Here is a 21740-nt window from a genome sequence, read left to right as displayed (position 1 = left end):
CAGAAATTCTCTTGTTTTTGTCATGATCTCACTCTGAAGAAAGGTTTCACCACACTAAGCCGCAACATAAAAAAGGTAAATATTGCTACATAGAATTGATATGACATAATTTAAATCCTCTTTGGCCTCACCTGAAATTACACGCTAGTATCAAGCTCAGAAACACCGTTAAGCACAGACACAAACAACTGGCTGTGTTCCCGGCTGCTGATTACATATCATTACCCAGTCTAAAGGGCAGGATATCGTTTCAAGACAAATTGGCACACCAGGAACACCAAAGGAAGTCTTTATATCTCCAGCAAACATGCCCGAATGGTAATGAGCAACAGTGTATTTTTACTCACAGCTAGAAACGAAACTTCAAACCTTATTCGTCTTTGTATTTATTCAGGGAGACGACAACTTTTGATTTTTTTGAATTTTGATGCAGCACTTGTTGAGACTTTTGAGGCAAAAGATTAAAACAAGAAACAAGGCCAGACAGTAAAAGAGGACTGAGAGTTGAGAGATGAAAATAACAAGCGAGAGAAAGACAGGCACGCGGGGGAACATAATAGATACAGACAGATAAAACAAGAGCTGAGGCAGAGAAATAGCTGGATGTGCTCGAGAGTCGAAATGGGTATTCTGCAGAGACTTCTCTCTAAGGGTTATAACCTCCACACTACTATGATAAGGCTTTGGTGAACTCTACTGATGTACGAGTAAAACAAAGCATAACAGACCTTCAAACTTGCCAGGCGGCAAAAGATGAGCTACTTTTAAACTAAATACGTGAATTAGTTTAAATTCAAGTATTTAAACTAATTGGAAATCTCCCTGTAGCACTGAGAATAGATTTTAAAATACTGTTGTTAGTTTATCAGCCACTGAACGGCTTAGCATCAAAACATATTAAAGATCTGTTGTACCAACCTTCCAGACCACTCAGGTCTTCTGGTTCTGTTCTGCTCTGCATCCCCAGAACTAGAACCAAACATAAAGAAGCAGATTCAGCTTCTATGCTCCACAAATCTGGAAGAGTGCCCACAAATCTGGTAGAGTGCCTCTACGGTGTAGAGACACTCAGTGTAAAATTGTAATGTTTACTGGGTTTTCTCTATTGCTGACTTTACAAAAACATCTAGATTTTATTTTATTTCAGAAGGTTCTTAGCTAAGCTGGATTTTATTTAGGGGTTTCATAGTACAGGGAAAAATATAATAACCTCTTCAGATTTGTATGTGTAAACTTAAAACAAATTGTTCCCTTTTATATCCACTTCATAATTTTGTACTTTAAAAAAAAATCTAAAAAAAAACATCCTAAAATTTTTGCCTTTAAAGTAAAGATTTTGCTAAAAAAAAAAAAAAAAATTATTTGCTTTTTTTATGTTTTATTTTGGCTTTAACTTGTTTTTTTTTTTTGTTGTTTTTTTTTTACTAAACACAAATATATATATTCATCCTGCATAAAGAGTGCAGGGCTTAGAAGTTTGGCCAGGGATGATGAGCTGCTGCCTTTATCCATGTAGAGACTGAAGTAATTTCCTGGCAAGAAAAGAGAAATAGAAGGCGAAATCCAAGGTGAAAATGAAAAGAATGTGGTTAAAAAAAAGAGAACGAGAACAGCTAATTTAAATAGGAAAATAGCACTGAAATAATGCACAGCAAATAAGACATGTATATGTGAGATGACCAAGGCAAAAGAAAAAAGAAGAAACAATGGGAGGCAGGATGAGCCGGGGAGGTGGATGTTCAGAGTGAAGTGGGAGGGAGTTAAGGAGGGGAGGAAACAAGGATAGAAAGGAAAGAAATGGAAGCAGTGTGTTTATGGAGGAATGTGACAGTGTTCAGTGGAAGGAAGGTGGGCCGGTCTGATTGTGACATACCAACGGCTGTTAACAGAGTGACGAGTTGACCAAGAGAGAATAAAGGCAGATATTCCTTTCTTTCTTTTTTTCACATTAGCTTTCCAAGTCTGCATCCAGCTAATGGGTGTTTGTCCAGAGTGGCAGCAGCACTGATCGCTACTGTGAGGGCACACAGATCATAATGGAGGTAAGTCAGTTCTTCGGGGACTTGAAGGTATGGTTGATTGACTGGATTTAAAATGGAATAAATCGTTACAGAGTCTGTTTGTTTCAAGCTTGTTAGTTGCTCAAAGTTTTCTAACATTAGAGCCCTCTTAGCTCTTTGCTGCTTTCAGTGTACAAATTGTCAGAATCGCTCTTTTTGATTTTTAGCTGAACTTTAAGCTCCTTATATTAATTATCAAGGACCCAATATGGAGCTTAGTTAAAATGCCTCATTATTTACAGAAACCTCAGATGTTTTAACCATGAATTAAGATTTTAACGCATTTTCCTGCTGTTAAATACTCCTGCTTGCTGTGGTAAATCACAAAAGAAGGGGGAAAAACGACAGCAATGTCATACCTGTGTTCACCAAGGAATATGTTCAGACACGTAGGGATTGTGAATTGCTCCGCATTGTGACAAAGTGTGTGGGTAAGTAAAACCCACTTGTTTAGGCTTGTCCTTCCATGGTCTGGTCTGTAATATTACGTAGAGTTAACCACAGGGAAGGGACAGAATCACAAGCATACAGAGGCAGACATGTTTTCTTTAACTGTAGAGTTCAAGAAGATATGAGTATTTTATTTGCAAAATGGTCTATCCCTCATTTCTACACACAATTTAAGCCTTTAGCTTCATTAATGTAGGAAATGACAATCAGTGTAAGCTGTAATGACCTGCTAAAGAAGACCTAAAATAACTGTCCCAGATAACCAAACATAGCATCATCCTCTCATGATTGAAGGCTCTGTCAGGGAAGTGCAGCATCCCCTGATCTCACTGAGGCTAACCGTCATTTGATATAAACGTTTTCTGCTAGGATTTGCACATCCTATAAAACTCAAACACCAGTTCCTCCTGCCAGGTAGAAGACTCCATAATGCTAAACTAACTTGCAGAGTTTTTGTGCAGTTTACAGTTGGCATCACGAAGGTCCTTTAGGCTTTGATTTTAGAGCTGAGCACAGGTATCGTATGCAGTACATACTTCCAGCTGCTTTCGGAATGATACAGACTGAAAGTGAGCACATTGTACTCCCATATTACGCCACACACACACACACACATACACATACACGCATACCCACACAGCTTAGGAGGAAGGGAGGAAGGCTGCGCTAAAGAATGACAACCTTATCAGAGTCAGCAGCTTGCAGGTCAGAGGGTCCCAGTGCCAGAAAAATCATTATTTCTTCTTTTCCACCACATTATGAATATCACCATTCTGGGATACAACAGTATTTAATTAAGTAAATTTTAATAAGCGGAGAGAGGGCTTTGTGATTGTCAGATAAATGCCAACATATAAAAGTTTAGAAATTACAAAAAAAACTTCATTTACTTGTGATTGGAAAAAAAATGTGTAAATTAAAATTTATTATTGCATTGTTATAAGCAATAACTGGCTGCAGCGCAGGACTGACAAGAAAAACTTTGAGTTTAAACAAAACATAGTCTGTAAATTTGAAAGTATTTAATTTGGTTGGATTGAAGTCATTATTTTTGTTTAAATTATTAGTCTAAAATTTAGCTTTTAGACATGTGGGGTTTCGCACTGAACGCGTGGATGCAACATTTTTCCACGCATGCATAGGCAGCTAATTTTGCTCATCCAGTTTTTCCTAACGTACAAAATAAACAAACTGTGAGAATCATAATCTGCCATTCACTAACAAACACCCCATGGTAAAGAAGCTCGCTTCTCTCTTCGGCAGCATGAAGTGAAGGCATCAAATATTTCTGAAAATTTAATTAAGTTATTAAATCTATTATGGCTTGTAATCCATTTGACAACAACTCAGATTAGTTGTTCATTAAAATTAACTTGGGCAGGATTGAGAAGTTAGGCTTGCTAGCAATTATCGCTGTTGCTAAACTAGCTAAAGCTGGATGCTATTAAATTTGTGAACTTTTTACAGCCACATTTTGAACTTTTAATCGTACAAACCCTTACATACAACTACTATACAGCTGAAAATAATAATAGAAATTGACAGAACCAATATCATTTAAAATCTTATCTTAAACTGCAACAAATTTTTTTTATTAATATTCCAAACCCTCAAAAATTATTTTTAGTGAGCATTTCAGTGACAATTATTCAGTAGCCTCTATCACACACATGCTCATAGATTGCATAAAGCTATGAAATGTGGCCTTCAGTGTGTCCATAGCCCTTTTTATTTCACAGAAGTAATGGAAAACGGTATATATTCATGGTTAATGCATGAAGAATACTCCAGAATGTCTAAAAATAAGGCTTCTTGGTACAGTGCTCCTGCAACAACTTTTCTCTGATGGAAGAAATGCTCAATAAATAAATATTTTATGACAGCAGGGCTGACCTTGAACCGCTGAAGCAAACCAGAGAAATACATCTATTCATAACCATTTAGGACATCTAGTGCATTGTATAACTGTAAATTACCCTCAGGAGGCCTGATGTAATAATATATTTTGTAGCGGCAGATGCATTACTTCAAAACTTTAAAACCTTTCAGTTTTTTTTTTTTACTTCAGGACTCTCTGTACTTTTCTGCATTCCTTCCCATTCTTGTAGGGCTAAATGCTCTCATTTAGGCTCCATTAAAATGCATTTTCAGCTTTATCCTAACTGACAAGGTTATGCAAATATATGCACTTTAGAACCTCTACTTCGTCAGTCACACAAATCTGGCCGGTAATTCACAGAACCTCCTTATCTATTAACACCCGAGGAGGTCGATCGCTTAGACGACCTAATGTCTCATCTGGATGCACATAACGGTGTTTGAATGCAATCTAATTTCAACAGGAGGGTCCTTCACTGAAAGCTGGCCCCTTATCAAAGATTCAGTTATACGCCTGCAGCAGAACATGCTGAGATCAAAATAATGAGTTATAAATGTTTACTCCCTGGCTTAGGATTGAGTCTTTCTGCGCACCCTGAACAGAGGAAACATTGACTGTATGCTGGGCAGCAGTTATCAATATATAATACAAGTTTAGCCGCACAGAATACAAATGTCCCTCACCCTCCCTGACTCTCCATCTCTGTCTCTTACTCTTTCTGCCCGTGCTCCTCACTCTGTGCCTGGTACTCCATCTCCTTCACTCTGGGGCACTAATGAGTGTCTGGTATTCTGCACTTCACCACTGAAGCCCCATTCATGCTCAATCTCCTTTACAATGCTCTAAAAGGATTACCCAATTAGCTGATATTGGATGCCATTGTGTGTCTGCGTGTGCGTGCGCAGCCACAAGTGCAGGGGAGTGTGAAGTTGGTCGCCAGATAGACATGTTATCTGTGAAAGTGAAAGATAGATGACTGTCCCTAACCCACACTTCATTCTTAGTTGATTTTCTGCTGGAGGCCATATTACTCATCCACACATCAGTCCAGTGCAAGAGAGAGACAGAAACAGAAAGAGAGAGAGAGAAACAAAAAAAGAGAAAGAGAGACAGCGAGACCTTGACAGGCTATTGAGAATGACAGAAAAAAGAGAGTATTAGCTCTCAATAATTCAACCTAGCAGCCCTTCAGTCTCCAGGATTGTATCCTTTCTGTTGTCATACATGAGCTGCTTCCTGTTCTTCTAATTTTAAGTTTTTAATTGAGTTTGTGCTGTCGTGCCTTCGGGCGGGAGGTTCTGTAGTACCTGTAAATCATTGGTTAGTTTCTGTGAACAAGATTGATTGCAGTTATCTAATGTGTTACATCACAACAGGAGGAACATGTGCAGCATTTTGTATGTGACTGTACAGCATAGTCTAATATTAGTAGAACACTGCTACACTTATTAAGCTATTCAGATATTTGGTTGTTAAATATTTGATTAAAATTTTTTATTCATTCAATATGTTTAGAAAATAAATTAATTATGTTTTATTCTTCCACCTGGGAAGCTAAAATTAGCAACCCATTTTGAAAGAAGAGTAAATGATATTTACTCTTCTTTTGTAGAATTTTCTCATATATTTTATGAGGGAAAGTGACTTTCTGTAACATTACTGGAAAATCAATCAACTTTAAATTGTTTTTTTCTAAATAAATTTGTACCCATGTAAAGTGAAAGGCAGTTCTGGGGTTACTAAAGGGAGATGGTTGTCGCAAAGGTCAAATCTGAAATTCAAGAATGATAAAAAATGAAACTGGAATTTTTAAGCTTATCAGGATTTTTTTTCTATGTGATATGGATCCAAATTTTTTTCCCCCAACAGAAGGTTTTGTGTGGAGGAAGTTAAATGGTCAGCACAGAACCGTAGGAGGCTTTTTGGATGAATTAAAGCAGTTAGACAGCAAGCAAGACTTTCTCACCCAACATCAATGTCTGACCTCACAAATGCTCTTTTCAAAGAAATATCAAAAATTACCATGACACACACAAACTTTGTAGACATAGTGAAACAGTTTAATCTGTTATAGCAGCAAAAGGGTGGGCCAACACTGTATGTTTAAAGATATGGGCATTTCCGTAACAATCCCTATATCTTTATCAGCACCTTTATCCACACTATTCAACAAACTCCTGTCTTGCTGCAGGTGATAATGTTATCATGTGGAGCAGTTTAATAAAGTGGGAGGCTAATGCTAATTTAATCAATAACCCCCTTCAATGTGTTTTCTTGTGTGGAATTAACTAGGGAAAAAAATCTCACAGACAGACGGGAGACCAACTACAGGCATCAGGACACGAGTTTAGTCGGGAAGACTTCAACCACTTAAGATTGTCTTGATTGGGAACCTGATCCTTGACTGAACCAGCGTGGGCCAGTTTTCAGAATCATGCAAAATGGCAATTTTGTCTGAATTTGCTTGAGGTTTTCAGTCCGAAATGTTTAGTAAAGATATTTCCATAAAACAAAAAATATTTTAGTTCAACTACAAAAGCTTATGTAGATTAAGCCTTTAAATTTGGACTTTAATTCAAAACAACTGTTGCATGAAGTTCAAGACATGCTTGAGACCGCAGACATACACAAAGAACAATAAACTGAGACTGACCTAAAAAAACAGACATTGAACTAGATAGATTATACATGCATCTGTTAGCAATTACCATATAGACAGTGTGAATTAAAGCAATGCCATCTGGCATAGCGGTGGTGTACAGAGGTACAGTGACAACAGGTTTTTATGGTCATTGTTAGACAGGTATAAATCCACAAACTTTCTGACACACTACTGCCTATTACTGTCTGTGTTAATCAATTGGCCATGCCGCTTGACAGTGTGTGTCTTTCATTGGCTAGCAGAGGGTCTATTGTCAGCAATTCTTATGGAGGTGTTTGAGGGGGGGTTCAGGATTTTGTGTCAGGCAGATCAGCTGCAGCTCAAAAAGCAAGGTCGACACCCCCACCCATGCTGCCCCCAACACACACACTTTCATGCACACAGTCCCTCCTCTGCTCACAAACACATAGATATTCAGTGAACAAAAATCTCTTTTGTCCAGACAAAGACAGACCTGGAGCCAGTCAGATATGAGATTAGATATATGCAAGCGCCCACACATACACAAATACACGCATCCCCACTTCACTAGAGTTCCTGAATCAAACAATGCCCCTTGAAATCTGGTACCTCAAACCTATTGTTATCACGTAAAAAACTGGAATCCTAGAAAACACAAAATCAAGTATATATTTGCATCAAATAGATGTGAAAACAACTACCTGCGAAAAGCAAGTGAGTGGAAGTGCTACTGTTCAGACTAACAGCCTTCAATAGAACTGATCGCAGAACAAGTGCAGCCAGCTGAAAGGGTGAGTGAAGAGTACAGCTGAGAAAGACTGAAGCAGAGATACTGGGGAGTACTCAAAAAGTGGGTCAAAAGATTCCGCAAACATTTTATGAATAAAGGCTTCAGACGATCTGATGTAACATCACAGAAACTTTAGTGCAATTCACTATGCTCAACTTAAAAGAGCGTTTTAGTGTATAGTTTAAAAGGGCAATATTATGTATTTTCCAGCCCCTTAGTGCCATTTTATAGCACAATCAAGTGTGTTACCTTCAGTTGTTAGAAAAATATTATATATATGTATAAAACATGACTTAAATTTGACTTTGCAATTTCACACCTTGAAACTGGGTATCTGTCTCTTTAAGAAGCTCCTGCTCTTTCCGTCAGTCCTTCAGCACATCCTCACAACAGTGTTTCGCCATTAAGCATTTAAAAACGTTCTTACCTGAGTTGCACTGAGAAGTACTTCATATGATGAACTCAGCGGATGCACAGTTCCACCAGGTGCTAATTGCTGCTGGCGCTAGTCTGAAGGAGTTATGAGGGAGAGCTGCAGGGAAGAGGTGCTCTATAAGAAGGAGAGGCAGTGTGGAAAATGTGGTGCTCAGTGAGACCAAGTGTTTAGACATCCCCAAATGGTTGCTATGGGAGATTTTAGGATTTCTCAAACATGTATGAAATAATCAAAGCTAAGGGTATGTTTTTGGAAACAAAGCTAAAAAAGTTGATTTTACCCAATTCTCTACAAATCTTTTAAATACAAATGTATTTTTGCTAACTTATCTGAGTTACAAAAATGGAGGGTGGTTTTCTTTTCTTCATAGGGTTGCTTTTCATTCTATATTTTACTGTTTTGATTACATTATACTTTCGCTCTACCAAGAGTTTAGTCTGTGTTGAACTTGTGGAGACACAAAAAAGTGTCTAAAAACCCATGAGTTCTAAAGGTCTGGAACAGTAGTAATTTTCAGTAGTAGTGATTTATTTAACATTCAAATATGGTCCTGCTGTTAGGGGAGAGAATGCATCAAATACCGCACAAGGGCTTACACAAAGACAGCACACTTCAGCAGACAAAGAGCGAAAAGATAGAGGGCAAGCGCCTTTTTTTCCTCCTTCAGATGAACTGTTTATTCAGGGTGGGTGCAGGGCAGCAAGTGGGATGGATGGGTGGAGGGAGGGACTAACAGGATGAGGGAAAGGGAGGGATGAATGGTTATTACACAGTTACTCGATGCACTAACGGGGCAGTATGCAGAGAGAAGGTGTGGGGGGGTTGCACTGAGGGTGTAAAAGATCCTTTGTGAAAGCTGGGAGTTAATCACTTGAGCGGCACACGCCGGTTCTATGGGAGCACATGTTATACACCAGCTCCCCAGGGAGGAGTGGGAGGTCTCCTTCTCTCACACACTCTCGTTTTGGTGCACACAGATACACAACTGAATTTCCATATCAGTTATGATGCAAAACTCGGCACAAGCTGACTAGACAAGCTGGAAGACCCACCCCCTTTTATCTGGACGGTTAGCAGACCCTCCTGGCCGGGGTGGTAGTGTTTGTATTTGCACTTCGTCCATTCATACATACACACATGCCTGGCTGCTTGTTTCCTTCAGGACTGGATGGATGACTCTGTAGGGGCTTGGCAAGAGATGGGTGCTTAGTTTGGCCTGGCAGTAAGTAAAATCTATTGTTTCATTACACCGGTCCATTGTCAGGGGCGGTTGCTGATATCTGAGAGTGATAGTGGGATCTGTGGATTTAGTGGCAGACAGGCTCAGTAAGCCATAGCCATGTCAGAGACTGTTTACCAGAGTGACAGGGAAGACTGTTTTCCAGTATATTTGTGCAGGTCGTAATTTTAACTGTCTACAGTGACTGAGCATGTTCTTTTTTTTTTCATTTTCATTTCTTCTAGAATATATTGAAATTTTCTGTACTTTTCTTTCACTTCCACAGAATTTTTTTATAGTTTCTACTACATAGTCTTGCTGATGGTGCTGTGATTCTCTTCATGACACATGAGGTTCGTCTTTACATCTTTCACCTCCTTTTGTTTCGGGGTGATAAAAGTCTTTATCAACTCTCTTTGTGCCTTTGTTCAAGACTTTCCTTCTCACACCGTGCTCAGGAAAGTGGACAGTGAAAGCTGTTAGGTTGCAACCCCATGTCAAATAAAGTGTACACAAATATGTTCCGTGCTTTGTTGTTGTGGCTATTATAAAATACTTAAAGCCAGAGGACCAGGTGGTTCAAAGAGCAGAGACCAGGCAGTGAGAAGCCCTTTGCCACGAGAGCTCACCCACAGAGCTGACTTCTCCCCTGTGGGTTAGAGATCATGATAGTAACATCTGTGATCTGTTTGCTTTGCAAAAGGAGGTGGAGAGAGTGAGACAGCATGAATAGTAATGATGGTAATTCAATGGATAAATGTGTTGGTAAACTAAGCAAAAAATACAGACGCAGATTTGGTTACAAGCTTAATTTAGTTCAAAGAGTTAGTATGAATGAGTTATATTTTTAGGTTTGATAATTATGCCTTAAAACTACATTAAAAGTTAATTTCCATATGATATATACATATAGAGCAATCTTTGTAAAGAGATTTACCAACATCTTATTAATGTATATTGATATAAGTAACAAAAATATATATATGGTGTTTTGTCATTGCCATAAGTCACTCGGAGGGCAGCTACAGCCAACTATTGAGTTGGTGATGCCTAGCTTGGTGGCCAGTTTGTTTTCAGGAAGGTCATCCAAAAGGTTATTTGTGAAATTCTACAGCAGCAGCTTGAATCTAGGTGCACAAATCTAGGCAAAACGCCAATGTGGACTAATTTCAGCCAGTTTGTTATGTAAATCCAAACACATCCGTTTCCTCATCAAGTGCTTTAGCATTAAATAGCAGCAAATACTATGAAATAAAAATAAATAACCTGAAGAGTCAATAAGGAAGAAAATCTTCTGTTGACATGTCCGGTATACTTTACAGTCATCTTTTTTAACTGTGTTCTTTAGCCTCTATATTTGAAAGTTTTTTAATCTAGATGTTTTTTGATCACCTAAACATTTTCATAGAAATGGTTCTTGGTGTTCTTTTAAGACAGTTCTGCTCTGACATTAACATTTACTTATTATTGGTGTTACTGTTATTGTATTTAAGGAATTTGAATGATTTAATTGCTGTATTCCTATTCTTTGGAAGACTGACTGTACAAAATACAACTTCAATGAGCGGCAGAACTGGTTTGTTTCCTGCCATTAATTCTTTAAAATCTCAAGAGGGTTCAATACTGCATTATGGGGTCAGAGCCTCCCAGAAGCTTAATGTTAGCCAGGTCCATGATGTTACCAGCGCACTGAGACTTAGCTTGATTCCTCAAAATATTATTGTTATTGTTATTGTGACTAAGGAGGTGAATCTTTGTCTCATTTGATCATAGAAAATCTTTCCAGAAATTATTTGTCTTGTCCTTGTGGATAATTGCAACTTTTGAGTCTGTTGTTGACATTGGCGATTTCTTCATTAGCACCCTCTAAGCTGATGAGAATTCATCTTAGAGGGTGCTATGCTTGAAGCCAAGAGTCTTCAACCATAGCACTTATGAGCCAAGAGTAAAACAACTTTGAAATGCAGTCTTGGTTCAAAAGCAAGTGAGATTAACAGGCTGGATTACTCCCTCAGAAAATCATCAAGTTTTTTGAGGGAGTATAATCAACCATTTATTTGAATCAAGTGTATTGGACCAGGGGGGGCATCTAAATGTTGCAGGACAGTGGCTCTGAATTACTGAACTTGGAGACCTCTACTCTAAACCTTTGCTGATGTTAAACTCTTGTCTACTGTGAATAATGACAGTGATGTTCTAATCTAGAATCTTCTAACTTCTAGTTTCATTGTTTTATGTTTTTAATATAGGTGTCTGTCAATTGGATGTTTGTTGTTCTTGGACATCCAAATCAAAATAATCTTATCTGAAGGGGGCAGTTTTTGATCAGAAACTTGGCTACAGTTGGTTGTAGGAAAATGATCCCACACCATCATCAAAACAGTTTCAGAAATGGACATATAAGGTAATACTAACCTTCTGAAATAGCTTCCAAAATGCAACATTTTGGAAAATGAATGAATCACCTTTAAAAGCTTGGTTCCTCTCAGTAAACTAGCTAATCTAAATGTGATCTGCCCACTCTGATAAATAGAGTGGGCAAATATCAGCCAGAACAATGTCAGGACGTCGCTGATGGCTAGAAACAGTAATTGAACTGTAACTATAAAGTTTTTATGTCCCAGAGGAGTATATAGTATGTACTCACTTGTGCAAAACTGTAACTCTGTCTTTTGAAACAATCAAGATTAAAAATGTACCTAAACTCAAAAGAATGAGCCAGTTTGGTGTGTGCACAAAGTAAATACAACAGATAACTTAGCAAGGAACAACTTTTATATTGTTATGAACAACCTTTCACAAGTACAACATAATTCCTTCAAATAAATCTGTAGAAAAATATGTCAAAGATCTCAAACCAAAATCTCTCCTGGAGTGGATGATTAACTATAGGATGAGGCATCTGTCAGGTCCTGTTTCAGGTCTCTGATTGATTTTTTTTCCAATTATTTCTTAAATACATGATTTTCAGAGGCTTTTGTGTGCAGTAGGTAGTTTGTTAGCTCTGACAACTAATTTTTTGTACAAATGTCTTGCCTTCTAAGCCCAAATTGAATTGTACAGAACATTTATGAAAAAAACAGCCAAAGACCAAAGAAAAACCTTCAAACACCTTCCATAAACATAGAAAAACTAAAGAATACTATTATTTTCATTTTGTTAGAAATTGTTTTTAAGCATGCAACAAAGCATAGACATATTATATATTGATTGTTTTTTGTCTTGTTTGTTTTTCTGTCTCACAGATGAGGCCAATGTCAGAAATTTTCTGGTGTCATGAGACGTGTCACCCATACAGTTCTTTGTAAGTTTTCCATCTGGACCTGTCGACACCTGTGCTTGCAGGACCATGGGTAGCGTCAGCAGCCTTGTTGCTGGAAACAGTCTGAACAGCAAGCACTGCAAGGCTTCTGACTATCGGTTAAAGGAGGGGACAAATACTCACAGGAAGAGTGGAGGGTGCAATCTTGATGGCTTACTGAAGTGTGGCTTTGCTCAGAGTTCCTCTTCCACCACTCATCACTCCAGAGGCCTCTCCCACTCTAGGTCAGGAAGAAGTGAAGATTTCTTTTACATTAAGGTAAGATACTGTAAGTATGAGTGAGAATTCCTTGTACGGTATGTGCAGAAACATCAGTTTTAGGAGAAATGTTTTTGTGTGACTTAAGGTGAACCATAAACAGAGGTCTACGCACCACAGAGAGAGATCATTGGAAGACGTTGCGAGTAGAGACAAGGACTCTGATGGACGATCGCAACCAAAACTGCTGTTCATGCCAGGAAGGTTTTTAGAAAGGGTGAGTTTGGAATTATCCTGCATGTTCATTGATTTTTAAAAAAACATACTTTACCTGAACTTTTACATGCCAATCCGTGAATCATTCAATGATTCTCAGTCACAACTAAAGAAACCAGCATGGCTAGCACAAAGGTTCTCTACCACCTTGAAAGGTTTATACTTGAAAACCAATCAGCAAAACCTTGTTTAATGAGGCTGCAGATGTTATGCACACATGCAAAAACAAACCTCTTATCTTGCAGTTTCAAACTCTCAGGGCAGTGACCCCCAAAGAGACTGCAATGGACACTCAAGCTCCCAGGTCTTTGGTAGGGGTACCGAGCTTAAGATGAACAGCCACCAACCCACCTGGGGGAATGAGAGTGTGTGTGTGTGTGTGTGTGTGTGTGTGTGTGTGTGTGTGTGTGTGTGTGTGTGTGTGTGTGTGTGTGNGTGTGTGTGTGTGTGTGTGTGTGTGTGTGTGTGTGTGTGTGTGTGTGTGTGTGTGTGTGTGGTGTGGGGTGCCAGGGTTTGGGAGGGGAGGTGGTGGAAGCATCACTGTAAATATATATGTATGTGTGTGAGTATATAGGTCGCTTCTCCCCATACACACTACCATCATCACACTCTTAATGCAAAGGCTTTAAGGCCACGTGAACTGTGGATAGTTATGTTGGTGCAGAAAGGGATGATTCCCAAACTGTTCCCACAGAATCAGGAGCATAAAACTATCGTGTTGTACACTACAATCTCAGTGTACAATATCATCAGGAGTTTGTTTCACTAAAACTCAGGGCCAACCACACAAAACCACAATCCTTTGTCCACCAAACTTTACAGTTGGCAAAATGCAGTCCAAAATATATTGGCAAGCCTCATCTATTGGATTGCAAGACAAGGAAACATGGTTTGTCAATATGTAGATCAGGTCTCTAGAGTACAGAGCCTTCAAGCTTTATACTAATGCATTCAACACTTTGCATTGCATTTAAGTTTTGACTCTGAAGACAGTTGGTGACTTCCGCACACTGTGCAGTGCTACTCCCCACTCTGTGATTTTTCTATGCTGTACTTGGTGCTTGCTTTGTTCATAATACCACAAACATCTGACCATGGGATTTCAGAGAGGAAATTTAATGAAAGGATCCATTTCACAGATGACATCCCATCAATGTACCATGCTTGAATTAACTGAGCTCCTGCGAGTAAGCCACTCTTTCACAGATGTATTTTGAGAACAGAGCATACATAGCTGCAGAATTTTATTCACCTGTGGCTATAAAGCTGGTTGTAATACCTGAATTAAATGATTTGGATGGGTGCATGAATGGTTTTAGCAATAAAGTGTATATTGTTCAGGAAGGAAACGGGATCTGTGTCCCAGAGATGAATGTATAGTGAATGTGGGTATCACGCAATTCAAAAGTCCTGTTGAAGATGCTCACTAAAGTTGGTAAGAGTCATTAGTCACAGTAAAACAAGTCTTGTACTGAGATGAGCTGGAAGACTACATATTCAAAAGCAACATAAAAATCAGATCAAAGTTTGCAAGTTTGCTTGGGAAGAAATTCTATAATTTTTAGAGAAACATCATGGTCTGATAAATCTAAAATGGAAGTGTTTTACAGTTTTAAACATTATATCTGGAGTAAAAACAAGGTTCCTTTCAAGCCCGAGAACACCATCCCAACTGTGAAATTTAGGGATTGGCAGCATCATGTGAGAGTGTTTCACTGAAGGGTTAATGTTGTACACAAAATAGATGGCTTCATGAGGAAAGAATAAGGTGAGAAAGTGTTGCTCAAGAGATCAGACTGGAAAGCACAATGAGGTCTTTTAAATGGGCAGTGACTCCAGTCATTCTACAAAATTTGCCAAAGGGGCTGGATGATAACTAAGTCAGTGTTGTAGGCAGATCATTACGAAGCCTTGATCTCAGTTACAAAATATAAGCAAACTATCTGTCATTCTCAGTTGCACCAAGTCAAAAAATCAAACCCTGCTACACCTGACACATCTGTATGTTACGGGTCCCGAGTGTCAGGACTGCTATAACAGTAATGAGCACATTCTGAAGGATAATAAAATAGAAGTCAGCAATGATGACCGAACAAACAAATATTTTACAGTGTACAGTATTAATGTTTTACATAACCATTGTCTTATAAATCTGGCTTACTTTTCTCACAGGTAGTAATTAACTTCACACATTACCCTTTTCACATTTCGATTCTTCACTTAGATGAAGACAACCAAGGCATAGTGTGTCAAACACTATAAAAATCAACAGTTTTAAAGCTTTACTTCATTTAGCTCTATTTTAACTGGCACAAGCATTAAAATGCACACCGATTTTAACTGAATACTGATCAAAAGTAGAATAAGACTTACAAAACAAATACATAATTTAACTTAGCATTGTTTCACCTTTAACCTCAATTCCCACAATTCATGAACAAAGAATAGTTTATCTACCTTTAACTTTGGCTGGACTCACTTTACTCTCATGTTCCGAGCTACTTTATGAGTCAACAAGCAACTTGCACTGAATATTATTAAAAAAAGCAAAATAAAACTCTTAAAACCCGGAGTTAGTAAGATATCACGGCCTTCTCCAACTTAACTCTCGCCTGATAAAACTGGCAACTGTTGGCAAAACGGTGCACAGAAAGCGCAACACAGTGCTATATACTGGTCAAATAAGAGGTAAAAATCTCACAGAGTATTTCTGGTGTGTTTCCACCGTCTACTGACCTGAAGGATAATAAAATAGAAGTCAGCTATGACAACTGAAGCGCTGCCTTTAGCATCCAGATAGCTTTTGAGGCAAACCGGAACTCCGCCCCAAAACCAACCCGGAAGCAACGCCCCCCAACCAAATGTTCCGCTTCGCCACTCCGATCCCAACCTCAGGACTAGCACTATAGATGCAGGCAGATTAAAATGCCGAAATGCAAACAAAATATAATTTGTTCATTTTTGGGAAAAAGAAAATAGAATAAATTATGCATGAAAATATTTCAAAATGATAAAACAACCAAAATTATGTGGTGGCATTTTTAGGTGCACTCCATGCACAGGTTTAACCCTTGTGCGTGTGAGGACTGAGGCAAACGCAGAGGACTTTGGCAAATGATACAAGTTGTACGTGTGTGGGGTCGGTTGGACCCCATTTCTACACATAAGGGTTAAAAGCATCCAAAGTCCCAATTAAAGATAGTTTAAAAAACAAAAAACATGCTAAATAATTTTCTTCTAAGACAGTCTATGTAAAACTCCTTTGAACCAGCAAAAAAATATTCTATAGTTTTTGAGTCTACATGTTATGTGCATTTTCCCAATGCATTGGAACTTCAGACCTCAAGTTCCATTTGAGGTCTCCTGAAATACGCTGACCCGGCAAATTGTTGCTATAAAAAGGGCTAATTCAGTCAAATGTCAATTGTTACACTCAGCTACAGCTAGCTATTATTAGCCTAATAGTTAGCATTCAGACTTAAGAACGGTACAAATCATCTGACTCGATTTCTAAAAAGCATATTCTTAGAAGTTCCACAAGTCATGCAGTCATGTGGAGAATGAAAGAATAAACAGAAGGCCTTATAATAATTAATAAAAAACAGACATTTCTCATAGCCTATCTTAGATCTTTATAGTGTTTTAATCATCGAGATTAATGACCTAAGAATGCCCCGATCTTTTCTGAGAGGCACTTTCTGTGCCAGGAACACATAAGCAAAAGCATTTTCCTCAATAGGTCTTTATTCCTCGGGGGACGGACAGTACAGACAAAAGGGGATAAGAGAAAGAGAGAGATCGAGGGTTGGGGAGAAGTTGACAGTTTGAAAGAAAAACCACAAAAAGGCATCCCAGCCATGAAGTCAGTGAGAAGGAATGCTGAGCTCACAAGCCTTGCCTCTTACACTTCAGCAATAGCTCATATTATTAATATCATGGAGAGGGGCTATTCATCTTCGCTCAGACAGCATATGGAGGGGAGATGTAGGCTGCAGAGGGGAGGAGAGGAGTACAGAAAGAGCAGGAGGGGAGGTATGGTGCTGTGGTACTGCTGGTGACAGCCTTTAAATGCACAGATGGGGCATGTGGACTATTGGTTCACTCCAAAAAAGGAGTTTTTACTTCTTTAGCTAATACACAGAAATTTACTTGCGGTTATAACTGTGTGGCTCACATAAGAGTCAGCCTACAGTACAGCAGGTCTCCGTACATCACTGGTTCCATTTCTGATGTGAGATGACACAATGAAAGGCAAAAAAAGAACATTATTTTACTCTATTGGACCCAGCTTCTAAAAATAACTCTATTAGAAGTTTAAAAACTCTTTAGCTTGAAGGATAAGAGCGTCATTTATCAAATCTTCTCTAACATGGTATCCTATTTGCTGTGCTGTCAGCTAAGAGGAATTCTTTTACTCTTCCAGACTCCTGCTGAGAAATCGCTCGTCCATGCCACCGCCTTCAAGTCGGTGAACACAACGACGGCTTCATCCGCAGAGACTGGCCACGTCCTCTGTCCCATGAGGAAAGCAAGCACTCCGACTGTTGGACACAAACAAGACCCCTTAGGTTTTTGTCAGCCTTCTGGTAAAACGTTGCCCTAAATTTAAATGACAAGAAATAATTGTGATGTTATTTCTGCCTTTCAGGAACTCTCTCTGACTCTGGGCGTAACTCAATGTCTAGCCTCCCTACCCACAGCACCAGTGGCAGTCTAAGAGCCTCCACAGGCCTTGTCAGTCAGAATGATGGGAGCTCAGCTCTGCTAAACAGCCTCTGCAAAGGACAACAGCCCAATTTCCCTCCATGGGTCAATGGAAATAACACAAACCTCGAAAGCAGTTACAGGGCTTGTTTAAGCAGCAGAGGGTTGGCTTCTAAGGCTAATGAGGATGCTGGCTCCCCACTGTCTGCAGACGAACCAAGAACTCTTTCAGAAACGGCAGGTGGGATCCGGTCCCCCATAACGACAGATGAGTTGCTGATTGAGCATCTAGAACAGAGACTGCTGGAGAGGGAAAATGAACTTCAGGAGCTGCAGGTACTAAACTTAATGAAAGAAGCACCCAGCATGATCAAAATAAGCCTGTGAGCGATTCATTTCTGACTGTTTAACTTCACAACAGGTAAGTTTAGAGTTGAAGGAGGCAGAAACGTGTCATTTGTTTGAGGAGAGACAAAAGTTCTGCGCAGAGGAGATGGATGGGCTGAAGCAGCGGTGCACCACACAGCTGCGAGAAGTGTCTCAGATGAATGCAAAAACCCACCAGGCTCTTCAACTGCAAGTTTGCTACCTCCAGGTCAGCTCCAACCTGACTCCTCAGCTCTGCTATTTAAGCCTCATCAATTCCAGTTATGATGCAGCAAATGATGCATTAATTTATTTGAGAAACAAAGCACTGGGAGGTGTATATCCTGCAGGAAATTGTTAAGTGGGAATTGTGTTTGTCTGCAGAAAGAAAATGGGAAGCTCCAGGAAGATCTCTCGAAGCTGACGCGAGAGAAGGATCTCGTTGAACTCAGACTGAGGTCATATGAGAAAGAGAGCACCCAGCTCGTGCCAACACTCGAGGAAACCCAGTGGGAGGTCAGTGGCATATGTAGCCATGTCAGCCGATATGGCTGTAGCCATAGGCTAGTTGCAAGATCCAAGGTTTAAAGAAAACTATGATTGAGTAAACTTCTGTGAGGACCATAGTTTTCTCCTGGCAGCGTAGAATAACATGGGACAGCCTTTTCCTCACCTGTTGCTGTGCACTGCTGTCGAGTTAGCTGAAATAAAGTGAATACATTTTTTGCTTGTTTACAAGACAGTGAAATTTTTAGTTTGGGAACATTTACAGACGTAAAAGCAACGACAGTCACAGTGTGGAAATGAGCACCACCAGAGTCTACCCCAGCCATTAAGGTGCCCCCTACTGACTCCAAACTGTATTGTCTTGAACCGAGAACCATGTTGGTGAATGCAAAATAAATGACTGTCCTTTTGGATAAAAAGGGAAGTTGTTTTTGTCTTCTAACTATTTCCAAAGTTTACAATTCAATAAGCTGTTTGGTTCTTCTCTGTTCTACCATGTCTGGTCAAACGTGTCACCTACAGCACTGTGTACAAAGTACATGGTGCATCTTTTTGTGTATTGAGAATGAATGCAATTGTTTTTAAAACAAGAAATCTAGCTAGAACAAGTACAAACCTATATACTACAGTCAACTGTTCCAAAAAAGAAGCTTGCTGAACGAAGGCCTGCTCTACCAATTTTGAAGGACCTGGGCAGATTATGCACACATAGATACTAAAATTTGATTGGAGAGGATATAATTTTTATTGTTCTATATACTGTAAAGGTTACAATATTATCGAGCTACAATTGCACAGAATATACCTTGCCACTGCTAAAATATGCTGTAGTTTAAGGAAAAGCTTTAACTATTCTCCATTGTCTTCCAAATTCAAATTTTCAAAATTAACTTCCTTCTTTTATTATCGCCATCATCTCTGTTGAAATGTAGGTGTGTCAGAAGTCAGGAGAAATCTCTTTATTGAAGCAGCAACTGAGGGACTGCCAAGCGGACGTGAGCCACAAGCTAAATGAGATTGTAAGTCTCAAAGCATCCCTAAAGGAAAACACAGCAAAAGTGGAGAGGCTCGAGCAACAGAACAAGGACTATGAAGACAAACTCCACTCATGCACCAGAGAGGTTGAGGTTCGTACAGTTGTATTATAGCACAGATGTTCACAAAATACTCTCTATTTTTAAAGTAATGTCCACTTTCCTGCTCCTGAATCTGACTGTAACCTGCCAAAATAGGATTTTCTTTTTTTTTAATTTTCATGTCGTAACAAATAAATACCATCCTCACTTCTACATTTAAGGGAACCTTTACTAGGTTCAACAATTATTAGCTAACAAAAATAATAACAATAATCTTCTAGTTGTGTTTTTCCCTTTTTGCTTAGGTGTGCCAAAATGAACTTCAGCGCAAAAAGGTTGAGGCCGATTTTCTGAGAGACAACGTTGGCAAACTGGAGCAAGACATTCAGCAAGTCAAACAGGATCTTGTTGCAGCTGAAGAGCAGAAGCTGCAGAAAAGCACTGAACTTAAAAATTCAATCCAGGAGTTAGACTCCCTTGACCAGGTCCGAGGGTCAGAGAACAAGAAGTGCATTTTCACCGGCTCGCTCCAAAGAGAAGTGGAGAGACTGAAGCAGGAGCTCAGAGAGGAGAAGAATGCTCAGGAGAAACTGGTCAGCAGCTTTGAGCTGGAGAGGCAGACTTGGAACCAGGAGAAAGACAGGGTGATCAAATACCAGAAGCAGCTCCAGATCAATTACCTGCAGATGCACAAGAAGAACAAAGACCTGGAGAGGATCCTGAAGGAGCTGACGGCCGAGCTGGAGAACCGAACAGAGCTGGGCTTGGACCTCAGATACAGTGCAGGGTTACAAACTTATGAGGATGTTATTGCTACAGAGATTTGACAGAAGCAGCCTTAGTATCATTAGTATCTTTTCTAAAAACATGAACACAGTTTGACACTTACTTAAAGCACTGACTGTTTTTTTTATAGCTTAGCTTATTTATTAAAATGTGGGTATTATAGCATAATCAGTGCTACTGAGAATAGTTATTGATTATCACATTGTTCTTATTTGTTTAAAAGTAAATGATAGATTTTTTTGTTTATATTTGATTCTTTTTTATTCTGTCCAACAAGAACAATTGTGGTTTTAATTTGACTTACTAGTTCAGAGAAAGTGTTCATATGTTAATAATAATGTCTTATAGAACCATGGAGTAATCATGATCATTTTAAATATGTCCTTCTATGACAGTAAGACAACAAGGTCTTCTGTTATAAATTAGCACTGATTAATCTTGATCTGTCTCTCACTGTATATTTCCGCCAGTTTCTCTTTTAAGCAAAACGTTTGAACTGTACAGTCTTTTCAAATAAGCACACATATCTGCAAATGCTTCCCTTTATTTCACTAATGTGCTGTAAACAGTATTGACCTAAAATACATGTTTTAGTCACCTTTAATAAGTCGTGTGTTTTCACCCTAAAAAATTAATACTTGTATATGCAAAAAAACGGCACATTTAATATATTATTGTCAGTCTATAGATCTTGTAAAATGTAACCTTTCTTACAGCATTTTAGTGTTTAGTATATTTATCTTGCCAATAAAGATGTTTATTTGTGTGAACGTCTCATAGGACATATTTACAGCTGAAACCAGATATTTTCATAACCTGAATAAATTCCTGATTGTCTGACATCAAATGTGACAGAACTTCACAGTTAGGATTATAAAAACTATTTTAAAATTATTTCAGTTTTCTAACTTCAACAACCATGAGTGAGAAGTTTTCTTCAAATCTACTTTCTTCACATTTCGAACCTATACATTTCCTAAGAACATTGTCAGGATATAGCCAGGTTAGAATTTACACGCCTTCAGGTATATGGAGGTGGACGGTACAC

The 21740-nt window shown here is 38.9% G+C and overlaps 1 protein-coding gene across 6 annotated transcripts; it reads left to right on the top strand.

Annotated features, from left to right (window-relative positions):
• The first annotated feature begins 1770 nt into the window (after positions 1-1770).
• Positions 1771-21458, top strand: lzts1 (leucine zipper, putative tumor suppressor 1). Of its 6 annotated transcripts, none has more exons than XM_008418954.2 (10): positions 1771-1848; positions 1953-2042; positions 12703-13037; positions 13126-13254; positions 17677-17821; positions 17902-18293; positions 18379-18552; positions 18708-18839; positions 19763-19957; positions 20212-21458. In XM_008418954.2, exons 3-10 carry the CDS (start codon positions 12807-12809, stop codon positions 20731-20733), a joined length of 1920 nt encoding a protein of 639 aa, XP_008417176.1. In that variant the 5' UTR covers positions 1771-1848; positions 1953-2042; positions 12703-12806; the 3' UTR covers positions 20734-21458. The 6 variants fall into 6 exon arrangements, with proteins under 6 accessions (XP_008417176.1, XP_008417178.1, XP_008417174.1 ...); XM_017306757.1 differs by lacking the exons at positions 1771-1848; positions 1953-2042 and adding exons at positions 9071-9460; positions 9744-9810; XM_008418956.2 differs by having other exon boundaries at positions 1773-2042; positions 12803-13037.
• The last annotated feature ends 282 nt before the right edge of the window (positions 21459-21740 follow it).

This window comes from Poecilia reticulata, linkage group LG9 (assembly GCF_000633615.1).
Source record: "Poecilia reticulata strain Guanapo linkage group LG9, Guppy_female_1.0+MT, whole genome shotgun sequence".
Taxonomy (NCBI): domain Eukaryota; kingdom Metazoa; phylum Chordata; class Actinopteri; order Cyprinodontiformes; family Poeciliidae; genus Poecilia; species Poecilia reticulata.
This window is presented reverse-complemented; position numbering and strand designations above follow the sequence as displayed.

Coding starts and splice junctions, on each gene's coding strand:
- lzts1 (XM_008418954.2), top strand. CDS start 12,807: ATGGGTAGCGTCAGCAGCCTTGTTGCTGGAAACAGTCTGAACAGCAAG. Junction 18,553..18,707: donor TGCAAGTTTGCTACCTCCAG/GTCAGCTCCAAC, acceptor GTTTGTCTGCAG/AAAGAAAATGGGAAGCTCCA. Junction 19,958..20,211: donor CATGCACCAGAGAGGTTGAG/GTTCGTACAGTT, acceptor CTTTTTGCTTAG/GTGTGCCAAAATGAACTTCA.